We start from the raw sequence: 11,801 nt of genomic DNA on the forward strand, positions 1-11,801 counted from the left end.
GGGCCGGATCCGGCCCGCGGGCCGTAGTTTGGGGACCCCTGCTCTAGAGTTTAGATAAGGCCTAAAACATACAACCTGACCTGTAGATGTAGTGTCCAATCTCGATCTGTCCCCCACTAATTAACTTTAATTACAGACCCCAGCTCACAAGTAAACCCAACGTTTTTATTGGGCTGCGCAAGGCAGTGCATTAACATTAGCACATAGCATTTCACTGCCCCTCACTAGTTAGCATTAGCCTTTTTCCCTAAAAAAAGCTTTTAGCTATTTTTCTTATTTATTAGCCATGTTTAGTATGCTAGCATGTGGGGTATCACATGCTAGTGATACCCCACATGCCACTGATAGCATTTAGGCTAACATTATTATTTTGGCTAATTTTAGCTTATACACTAATTTTACCATACTGAATGGCGTAAGTCCATGTTAGTCAACGTGCTCTTGATTATCCAGATGTTGTTGACTATACGTTAGCTAAACTTAGCACTGAAGCTAATTTTTAGCATGTGACAAAACATTGTGATGTATGCTACAGTGTGTCTTGTAGCCCTTGGAAGGGTGTGTGTGAAAACAAACATCCCACAACCATACAACCACTCTTCGAATGTTCGACTTCGGCTGTCCATGCTAGGCTCTTTAAACTTATCATATAAACTATTTCTCAGTCCAATACTCCTAAGAATGGATGTAAACGGCATTATGGAGAAGCATTATTGTGATGATGTGCTGAGGATTGTGTCAGAAAGGGTTGGAACTTCTTAAAGAGACAGAGGCTAATTTCAAGGCGTAAGATATGGCCACAATCCAAATTCAAATTTATTTTAAGCTATTTTTGACATTTACGAGATTTTCATTATAACTGAAGGTAACATTGCTACTTGATTGATATTGCCCCTTTGAGAACGTTTTCAAACATCTGGATGAGTTTCACATTCCTGCTGTTTTTTGAAATGCCTCAGTCTGGACTGATGCAATTTACATTGCATGACTTAACTAAATGGCATTGGAAGCTATGTGTTCAGTTTATTTCCAACTTTTTGTTTTCAGACAAAAAGTTACCTGCAAGTCTAAATTTCAAGATTATCATATCTTGAAATTTGGTGGTGCTTGTATGTATTACTACTAAGGCAGTATTCAGTATAGTAGTTACTAGTCATTGAACTTGAACCTCAGTGAGAAATTGCACTCATACAAAGGTACTTTTTGAATAAATACTATGAGGTCAACCTTTTGAACTTTTGGTCAGATTAGAATTTTCGGGGAAGTTTGTTTGCATCATATGATATGCCCAACACAGTGCTCTTTTCTACCTGTATTGTGTTCAATAGCTCATGTGTTTCAAAGTGGCCCATTTCCAGTATTTATTCAAATTAGTTTCTATGCAAGTTTGGAACAGTCAGCCACATGCTAAACAGACTGGGTAAAAAAAAAATAAAGGTAAAGATGTTGTACAGGGTGTTGGCTGGAGATAAGAAAAGTTAATAACCTGACAAACAGTACATATAGACTCAACAGGATGTTGGAGGTGAGGGGAGATTGCTTGGAGGAAGGCATTCCTGTCTTAGCTTGATCTTATTTGAAAATTCCCACAGCAGTAAGAAGTGCAGGAGCTGTAGACTTTCCCACCTGTATTGCCATGTCAGTCATAAATCCCAGACTAAGCTCCTGCAGCTCTGAGCTGTCACCAAGGAAAGAACAAGAGCTACTTCCTCCTGCACACAGCTACAGAGATCAGATGCAGGACAGTTACAGCACAGCCTTATTCGTCTACATAAGTTGGAAAGCAAATAAACACTACCAGTGCATCACCCATACTTTTATGTTTATAATTGTTTCATATTAACAGAAACTTTCACTTTTTCCATTTTATATAATTTATTTTCTTCTTAGGTGCTGGTATCTCATCTGGAATTTTTCAAGGTACTCATGCAATCTCAAGTTCAACCCCATTCAACTCAACCCAACAAGTGAGTAATTTACCTTAAGAAAGTTTATATTTAAAGAAGTTCCTGTGCTACTGAAGACATAATAGTCTTATTAATAATTATTGACCTACTAATTGTTAACATTTACCCTTTTTCTACAACCTGATGTAACCGATTAAAATTCTTGTTTCCATTGTCAGGAATTTTCTGCATATTCCAGCTACAGTCAGAGCCAGTACTCTCCCTATTATAATTCACATCACTACAACAGTCCCTACATAACCAGCAGCAACATCAGTCCTGCAGCAATTACAGCTCCTTTAGCCTATCAACACCCAGAGCACCCGGTTATGATGCCCAATCACAGCCCAGAGTCACATACAGGTAAAGAGTCATTTTCTTCTCAAGATCTAAGTCTTTGCTTCTTTTTGCTTTCTTGATTTATTCTTCTGTGAACTAGTTTTTCAGACCAACAACAAAAAAAAAAAAAAAAAAACCATTGATATTACACTTGTCAGTGGTAAGATCCACCAATTGCTTCAGAAAAATGCAAAAGTAAAGACAAGCCAACTTGAAAACATAAAGGCACATCAAAAACATCCTTAATGTAGCCAAAATGCACAGTTACTTAACATGAAACTCTGCAATAAGAGGTAACTGACTTTAAAAATGAATCATCTAATTAAACCAAAATCAGTCAAAACAAGAAAAACATGTTGATTTCAAGCAGGGTCAGAACTAATTCAAATGTTTCAGAGGCCATGCTGAACAGTTCAGCTCAGTGCACCGATGTGTTGTTTGATTGCAGGTTGGCACTGTGCAGGAGTGTATGCATGTTATTTTACTACAACTGTGTTTAATGTTGGTTATTCATTTAAATAGAGATCATAGTTTAATTGTTGTACTTAACTGAGTAATATCATCAGCACAGAGATGGTTAGAAGCACAAAATGTACTTAATTTTTTGTGTGAATTGTAAATTACTCTTGAAAAATCAAAAAAGTCCTTGCCATATGAAATGGAATATAAGTATAATTGCAGAATATCCTGATTTTGCTTGTCAAAAAGCAAGTAATTCATGTTAGTTAGGGTTAGGGGTTATTAGAATTGTAATACGTAAAAACAAATACTATTTATGTGGCTACTAATTAGATTCTAACCGTTAGAAAAAATATGGAATAAGTGTAAAAAGTCTTACAGATTTTAAGGTTATTTTCATTTAGCAGATTACAATCCACCACCCAGTCCACCAACACCGGGTAAAGAAGAGGGAATCCCAGGACGGAGGGGATCCGACAGCAAGTTGAGAGGAAGAAAAAGAGTTATTGAACCTGCTCCCCCTCTTGACTCTGATATAGAGGTAAACACCCTCTTGTACAGCAAAACTATTGGCATTTCTCACAAACAATATTTATCTTTCTCCCTTTCATGAACACATAAACTGTCATGCAGCTAACTTATCTGTTATTTCACTGCAGCGTGTGTTTATCTGGGATCTGGATGAAACCATCATCATTTTCCATTCGCTCCTCACTGGAACCTTCTCCTCACGGTTTGGCAAGGTAGGACTACCCTTCACTTTGTCATTAGCATAAGAGCCATACTCTGTGACAAATCCCAGCCCCACAGTAGGCGATTATAGCAAGCAGTTTGTTTGCTTAGACTCTTCACGGTAAACACAGAGTTCGACTTTGCGAAATACTCCCTTTGTCTCTCTAGTCACCTGCTTATTTGAACAAAGGTTGAAGTCCATAACCTTCAGGTCTCATCTCTGAACATTTTCACACACTGGCCATGTTATGCCTTCTGCCCTCTTGTTTCTTTTCATAATGCAGCGGGGTTGTTTGGCTACCCTGACAGCCCGCGGCGTGATTGACAGCCAGCAGGACCTTTACATAAGAGACCGGCAGCTGACAAGGGGCGGACAGTGGTGCATTTCTTGTTTTTGGCAAAGGCAGCTTGTTTTGAATTCTCACGGTCCCCCTGCGGGTTGACACAAGGCTGATGGGAGTTTGAGAGCAGCGTTGCAGATCATTTAAGCTCCCTGGCAGGCCTTGTGTGCCGATGTTTCTTTTTCTTTTCTGCTCTGTCCCGGCAAGGGTCTGGAGAGGCAGAGTGAGGAAGAAGCAAAGTGCTAGTTGGGCCTTGCGGATGTGTTGAAATGTGACTCATGTGCCAAAAATTCCTCCCACCACACAAACACCCCACTGCTGGATCCAGGGGAGCTCGGTTGGACAGATTCTGACATCAAAACTCAGACATGCAGCGGAGGAATTAAATGAGTGACAGCAGAGAAAACAGTCCAGTTCTCTGAGGCTTCATAAAACCTTGTAAAACGATAATTAACACAGAATTCATTCTAATCTTACAGCAATCTCATGTTTAATTAATTTTGCTCAGTTTATACAGTTTCTGCTTATTCATGACTTCACTGACTGAATAAATATGAATAGATTTTGAGAACAAATGGTTGGTTTTCAAGGTAAAACTGGGACCTGTTCTTGGAAATACGTGGGAGGCAGGCTGAAAGATGCCTGTTTTCAGCAGTTTTTGTTGAGCCAAACGTTACTGGAGAACCTTTAATATCATCTCATCTATTATCTCATTCATCATACAACACCCCATCCTGTCCTCCACTATGTGAATTCAAGTCTCCCAGCTGTCTTTCATATCGGCAAACTACTTGCATAAGAGTTAAGATGAGAAGTGAGGGGATTTTTGTATCTTTCCTTGTTTTAACATGAATTACTTGTTTTATCCTTTTTACTATGGACCTTTTATGTGTCTGGAGTAAATATATGATGATGACGATGATGATGATATATGAAAAGAAAAACAATTCTGACTTCGGGTAGCAGACCCTGTTTGAAGAATTAGACGATTACAGATTATAATTTTAATTCTCATCCGAACATTAAAAAACATTTGTTAAACATTTGACCTCTTCCTCTTCTAAAACTTCCTCTGTCTCAATATTGATCCTGTTGAACTTTTTTTCACCCTCTTGTTCTATATTGCACTCATTTCTGAGGGGGGGGTGTTGTAATTGCCCTATTCGTGTCATCTTTTTACCCTACTTGTGGCTTGTAATTGTAGACCAGAAAAAAGCCCCGGCTTGTCACTCTAAATACTTTAATGAGATGCTTACCTTTGGCTGACACTTCTCCCTTCTGGCTTGTCCTGCTGCCAGGGCTGCCAGCAAAACAATGTGGCACACATAACTTAACACACCTGCTTTTGCAGTATAGAATTACAGCACATCCATGCAGAGAGATTCTGTATTATGATTTATATGTCTCTGTGGATAGGAGATTAATTGTTTGCTTATTAATCTAATAACTGAAGCTGTTTTATCATATGACAAAGTAAACTGATGTGACCTTAACTGCTCTATGTTATTAGATCCACTTTTTTATTGTTTTTACTTCCGATGATATAGCAGGGGATATAAGTGGCAAATCTGTCTACTTCCTCGGCAAATGTGAATTTGCACATCTTGTTTCATCTTCAGTTATCTGGCCACCTCTGAATTCATCCTTCAATTTTACAAGGCCTTCCTGTTTACTGTGCTGTGAAACAGCCCTACACTACGGCACTCAAACCAGCAAACTTCACTGTTGATATGGAAGTTTTGAAGTGCAGCACAATTCCTCATCCAAAGTGGCTTTTCCAAATGTCCCGCAGCAAACTTTAATCAAGCTTCAACATGCTTTTTTTTTGCAACAAACTCTTGTGCAGTTAACAGGTGTAAAGGTCACGGCAGTCAACTGAATTACTTATTGTTTCATCGGAAAGCTCGACCTGTTTTTCTAGGTCTTAGTCTCACTGAAAGTCGTTCTTGGCTCTTGAGCAACTCTTTTCATTTTAGTTTGATGTCTGTAAGTAAGTCGTCATGTGAGGAGCACCTGTTCGTAGCTGGTTTATGGTGAATGGAAGTTTTTTTAAATATTTGGCTTGTTGCCAAATAGTAACCACCAGATCTTTCAGAAGTTTATATCTAAAATATGTTGAGTGATAACCTGGTAAGAATCTTTGCTAACAACTGGGGCTTAACTAGTTTATGTTAAATGGCACTGACAGGGGCCAGGATTGCCGTCTCAATACCGAGAAATTCCAGCAATTTCCTTGTCTTTTCATGCCTTTCATTACTTTTTATTTTGAGTGTTCAGCACTTACTCTCTTTGTCAATCCACTTTGTGGTGCCTTTCTTAATTTATGGACTTATTCTATGTGTATATGACATGGATTGTTGCAGGCAGGTCTAATACCCCATTAGAAATATATAGCATTGATACAAGACACATCTAATGGTTATTTTTACCTCACTGTACATTTACATTTTGCCTTTGTCATTACATTAGAGTTGTACCTACTGTGGGCAAGACTAGAAAAATCCCTGTTTATGCCTGTAAAAAATGTTCCATTTTCAATTACATAGATTTTCATAGAAAAGTCAGAACTAACACCTTTTTCTTGTTTTGTAACTTTTAATCTGATGTTTACTTAGTAGATTAAAACTCTTTAGTGGACAGAGAAAGTGTTCCAGATGAGAGAAAACAAACTGTCTGTCTGCTAGACAAAACTCAGGCGGAAAATCAACAGTAATGAAAAAGTTTGGCAGACAGTATGACTGACAGTAAAATATTCTCACTTCTCTCCCCCTGAAACCTGTTTGTCAGTGTAGTTGATGAGCAGGAAGTTAGTAGAAAGACAGGCAGCTGCACTGACATGATGGCGGGAGTAATGCTGTTTGCTAATTCAGTTTAACCGAACGTTTATTTACATATCTTAGACAAACAATCTCACAGTCAAGTTATGATTTTTTTCGCCTTATTTACATAATTTAAAAATGTGTAAACTGCTTATTTGAAATCCTTATTTTGTTATTATCTTTGTAAAGAAGGTGAAAGCATGTTTGTAGTTTCCGAATCCCAATTTTATTTTCTTTACAAAGCATATTTCAAGACATAAATACATAAATAAAGCTCACCATGAGACATTTCTTTTAGGCAACATATGCTATGTATTGTGACACAAAAAGTATCATTTTGGTTTAAGAAAGAGATTTTTGTCTTCCCAATGAGATTATGCTAAGATTTATAGAAGGATTATATATCAGGAGTATTAATTTCCCCCCTTTTGTCTGTTGAACAGGACTCATCAAAGGCAGTGTCTCTGGGTTTGTGGATGGAAGAAATGATCTTCAATCTAGCTGACTCAAGACTCTTTTTCAATGACCTGGAGGTGAGTTCTAAAATTTAAGCAAATCAGAAACAGATGAAGAACAAGCCTAAACTGAGAAAGTTGCAGATTTTTTTTTTTTTCTCATCCGAAGTCAACTAAGCAGCAATCGCCCGGCCTTCTTGAGTCAAAAATCTTTCTGATCCACCCTCAAATTAGGTTCAGTGCAGATCTCACAGTTTTTTAACTGTCAAAAATGTTCCAGTGCGCTAGAAAAAAGCCACAAATACACTTAATAGATTTTCTTAAAGTTCAACTAATTTAATATAGGCAACTAGGCATTAACACAGCTTCTAAAAGCAATGACTCAAGCGAAATAAAAAAAAAAAAACCTGTGTTTTAGGACATGCTAAAGACTCAACACTACATGTTTTTTTCATCACATTCCTCTCCCTTGTTCTGACAAAAGGGAAAAGATTAAAGAGGGACTCAGACAAAGGGAACAAGAACACTTTGCGTCATAATTACAGGTGTGTGTCTGGGCATCCAAGGAGGAAAATTAGTCAAACGAGGAGAAGCAATGTGGAGGAGTGAAAGGAGCCAACAAAGCCATTTCCAAACCCAGTTTTCATTCCTTCTTTTGTAGTTGGAGCTGAGTAAATCTCCTGAGCAGTACTTTGGAGCTGGCTAGCAGCTCCTGCTGTCAAGTGAGGCAGTTATCCAATTATATACTTACTTGTGTCAACAGTGCCGCAGGTATCACATGTGTATAGTTCACTGTTTGATAAAGAATGACAATAAAAATCTGAATTTCTGTTATGAATTAGAAATTGGTAAAATATCTTCCCCAAAGTATTCAGAAACGTTAAATATTGTATAATTTTGACATCTCATGCACTTTATTGTATTCTTTTTAAAATGTGATTTAATAGACTAGCTCAGAGTAGCTCAGAGTTTTTCACAAATACAATTTTGAAAAGTGCAACATTATTCAGGCTGCATCAACGTCTACTAAAAAGATGTGTATTTATTTGTAACTAGAAATTATAGAAGACAAACAAAAAAAAAACAACTAACTATAATGATAATAGTAATCCTGAAAAACAAAGACAAGTCTCAAGCCCAAAACAATAAAGAATTATTTTTTTTTGTTTTACAATATTAGTTCTTTTAATCAAGAACTATTTTTTTTTCTCTAAGTCTTAGTTCATATTCAGAACTGAAGTGCTCATTTACGTTTAATGGTCACCAGTCACTTTTCTGATAAAGCCACCTGAGTGAGATATGGCGACTAGCCAGTGAGAACCAAGACCTGCAATAATGTAAGGAGGATGAGGTAGTGTCTCTGTCTGGGTGACTGAAATGTGATAGGAGAGCCTTTCTGTCCTGGGTCACTTCATAACAATTACAACCTATTCATGGATTCTGTATATTGTGTAGCTTTCAGAAAAATCAAGGTATGCAGAGTTTCACAAAGTGAAAGATGGATGGTTTTGTGATCTTTTAAGTTGGACTCTGGACAGAATCATAAAAAATCTTTTTTTTTGCAGACATTTGCTCTCATATGCCTTTGTTATATGATATTCGTTGTGCAGTGCTTGTTTTTTATTTTTTTTTTCTCATAGTGATGAAGGCAGTTTTGCTAAAAATGGAAAGTAATGGACTGGTTTTAACACAGACCCTGATTGGTTGTACTATGGATTTTAATGTCTGTTTAAATGTTTGTGTTTAGTTTCCTTCAGATTACTACAAAGATACACCATCATTTTGCCACGATAACATTTGTTTAACTTTGACGTGTCACACTGTGAAATGGATCTCCTGACATGTCTGCTCTCGTTGTTATTTCCCAGGAATGTGACCAGGTTCATATTGATGACGTGGCATCAGATGACAATGGACAGGACCTGAGGTAAAATTTCTTTTGTGTTCCTGAAGAGATTTGATGTGGGACACAGCCAGTTTCTTTGTGGATGTGAACCAGATTTTCCCTCTAAATTTTAATACACCAGGTGAAAAAACAAAAAAGGAGATGAAGCGAGGAATAGGTGTATAAGAGATATGAGATATGAGATAAGAAATATGTTTATTCAAATTTGCAAGCTTGTCCGTGACTTTTTTGTTGTACTTCCTTAGCAGTAAAGTATGTCACATGATTATCCAACGCTTTAAAATCTCATAAAATATCTCTTACTTTAAACAACGTAAACATGTGTAAATACTTCAGGGCACTTTTGTGAGTAATTTGAAAAAAAAAAGACTAAGCAAAATAATTCAATTTATTTATACAGCGCCAATTCACAACAAATGTCGACTTGAAGTGCTGTACAAAAAAAGTTATTTCAGTTTAATCACACATACAAAAACAATGAGATTTTTTTTTATTGATTAAATAAGGCCATTTTTTTATTTCATGATTTTAATACTTAGTGCATATAATATTTTTTCTGACAAACTTTCATTGATGGTCTCGTTTCAGTTTTAAAGGTAACCTCTTGACCCTGACAGATGTTCGGTTACTTTATAATGTATACTTCCTTAAAATTGATGAATGACAAAGGGACTCACCTTAACAAACTGATAAAAGTGAAACAAGTTGGATTGTGTGAACTAAAATATATATATTTTTTGTTTGTTTGTTTGTTTGTTTGTTTTTTTGATGATCTGACGGTTTCCTTTATTGAAAATCTGCAGCACTTACAACTTTGGGTCGGATGGCTTCCAGAGCCCGGCAGGAGCAGGATCTTTGTGCCTGGGGTCAGGAGTCCATGGAGGGGTGGACTGGATGAGGAAACTGGCCTTCCGATACCGCAGAGTCAAGGAGATCTACAACACTTACAAAAATAATGTTGGAGGTCCGTCATGCTCTCATTTTGTTTGATACCTTTGTGAGCATGTGTTTGCACCTGTTGTAGTTATTTAAATTACCTTCATAAATACCTGGTGTTTGATTTTCCAACACGCTAAAAAGGGAAAGATCAACACAATTTAATATATTAAGTAAGATTTGCAGTCCCACTATGAAAAGAAGATTACTAATAACATGAACTGTGTAATTAGATTCACTGTGGTCATTATAGTAGAGCTTAAAAGTAACCCTTGGATATTTGCTGGAAACAATGCAGAGCAGAAAAATACTTGACGTGATTTAAATTTTTTCAGAAGGCTTAGCAATGTACCTTTTTATCAAAAACATTTGTTGCTTGAGTCTTTTTCTAACATTTTACATTGACAAATCAATTTTAAGTGCCTAGAAGGAAAATTATATATATATATATATATATATATATATATATATATACACACACACACGTGGAGATGTGTTTCAAGCTGTTCTGGACGTGTTTTTCAGGTCTGCTGGGCAGTCCCAAGCGAGAGGAATGGTTACAGCTGAGGAGAGAGATGGAAGTCCTCACTGACCTGTGGCTGACTCAAGCACTAAAAGCCCTGGCTTTAATCAACTCCAGGTTAGCCTTTCCTGCTCCACCAATGGAGGATGTTTTTTGATTTTATAAATCTTACAATATGAAAGGAATCACTGCTAAATGTGACATTTTATAATATTGCCTCCATTCTTTCCCCAGACCTAACTGTGTGAATGTGTTGGTGACCACCACCCAGCTTATCCCTGCTCTCTCCAAGGTGTTACTCTACGGTCTTGGCTCAGCCTTCCCAATAGAGAACATTTACAGTGCAACAAAGACAGGTGAGGAAAACCTTTGGGAGCAGAACAATGTCCTAAGGCAGTGATTCCCAACATGGGGGGAGGCAGCATCCCTAAGTGGGGTCCTGGAAAGCTCTTGGAGTGCCTGCGCTTTGATGCCAAAAAGACTTAGCATATTAAAATTTGCAGCACACTGAGATGACATAGATATCTGATTATAATGGTTGAGAGCACAGAGCAAATAGTGAATCATAGTGAATGACAGATAGTGCATCCTGAGTCAAACACTGCAGAAAGGAAAGTTAAAAGTTATAAAATTATGTCACGTAAGCAACTTTTTGCATTAATTTGTAACATGATCTGAGAGGAAATATTAGGCCTTGTTTTATTGCGTTTACACAGAACCTGCTTCTCAAAAGGAAGCGTAGTTCTGAAGACATAAAAAATTATCCTGAAGCATATTTCTCCTAAGAGCCCCACTCCATCCCCCACCACCCTCAGGAAAAGAGACTGGGATCCACTGCCCTAAGACAAGACAGATGTGTTGATGTAACACCGTCTATATTTTAAGTGTAAATTTGTTTCTTTTTTGTTTTGGTTTATCCAAAAATTCAGTTTTGTTATTTGATACATATATGTATGTTCCCTCTTTAAAGGAAAGGAGAGCTGCTTTGAGCGTGTATCTCAGAGGTTTGGTCGCAGAGCGGTCTACGTGGTAATAGGAGATGGAGCCGAAGAGGAGACCGTAGCCAAAAAGGTATATATAATCCAGTCTGTTGTTTTATGGCTGACTGCTGAAAAATGGTCCTCATAAAATCTGGTACACTATGAGAATCTCTATTTGCAAAGCTGTTGTGACTGATTCTTATATTAACACTAAGATGTCAGAATGTTATAAGGAATTGATATCAGACAGACAGCATGTTTCCAACTGGTCCAAAGGCCTACCCTACCTTGATTATATATTTGGGGCCTGCCAGCAATGCATAAGGAGAGCAGTGACTGACCTGCGAAGCAGGTCAGTCACTGCT

The 11,801-nt window shown here is 37.4% G+C and overlaps 1 protein-coding gene across 3 annotated transcripts in view; it reads left to right on the forward strand.

The window, feature by feature from the left end:
* Positions 1-11,801, forward strand: part of eya2 (EYA transcriptional coactivator and phosphatase 2) — a 40,305-nt gene that overhangs the window by 22,086 nt on the left and 6,418 nt on the right. For 2 of the 3 annotated variants that reach the window (XM_015040066.1, XM_015040067.1), the window contains exons 5-14: positions 1,891-1,967; positions 2,126-2,309; positions 3,149-3,285; positions 3,404-3,487; positions 7,080-7,169; positions 8,960-9,018; positions 9,801-9,961; positions 10,459-10,573; positions 10,691-10,812; positions 11,427-11,527. In XM_015040066.1, the coding sequence (XP_014895552.1) occupies positions 1,891-1,967; positions 2,126-2,309; positions 3,149-3,285; positions 3,404-3,487; positions 7,080-7,169; positions 8,960-9,018; positions 9,801-9,961; positions 10,459-10,573; positions 10,691-10,812; positions 11,427-11,527 (1,130 nt within the window). The remainder of the gene's footprint in view (positions 1-1,890; positions 1,968-2,125; positions 2,310-3,148; positions 3,286-3,403; positions 3,488-7,079; positions 7,170-8,959; positions 9,019-9,800; positions 9,962-10,458; positions 10,574-10,690; positions 10,813-11,426; positions 11,528-11,801) is intronic. The other variant, XM_015040068.1, reaches the window with a different exon arrangement.

This window comes from Poecilia latipinna, unplaced genomic scaffold (genome assembly GCF_001443285.1).
Source record: "Poecilia latipinna isolate Pla-1442-1.1 unplaced genomic scaffold, P_latipinna-1.0 Scaffold494, whole genome shotgun sequence".
Lineage (NCBI taxonomy): Eukaryota > Metazoa > Chordata > Actinopteri > Cyprinodontiformes > Poeciliidae > Poecilia > Poecilia latipinna.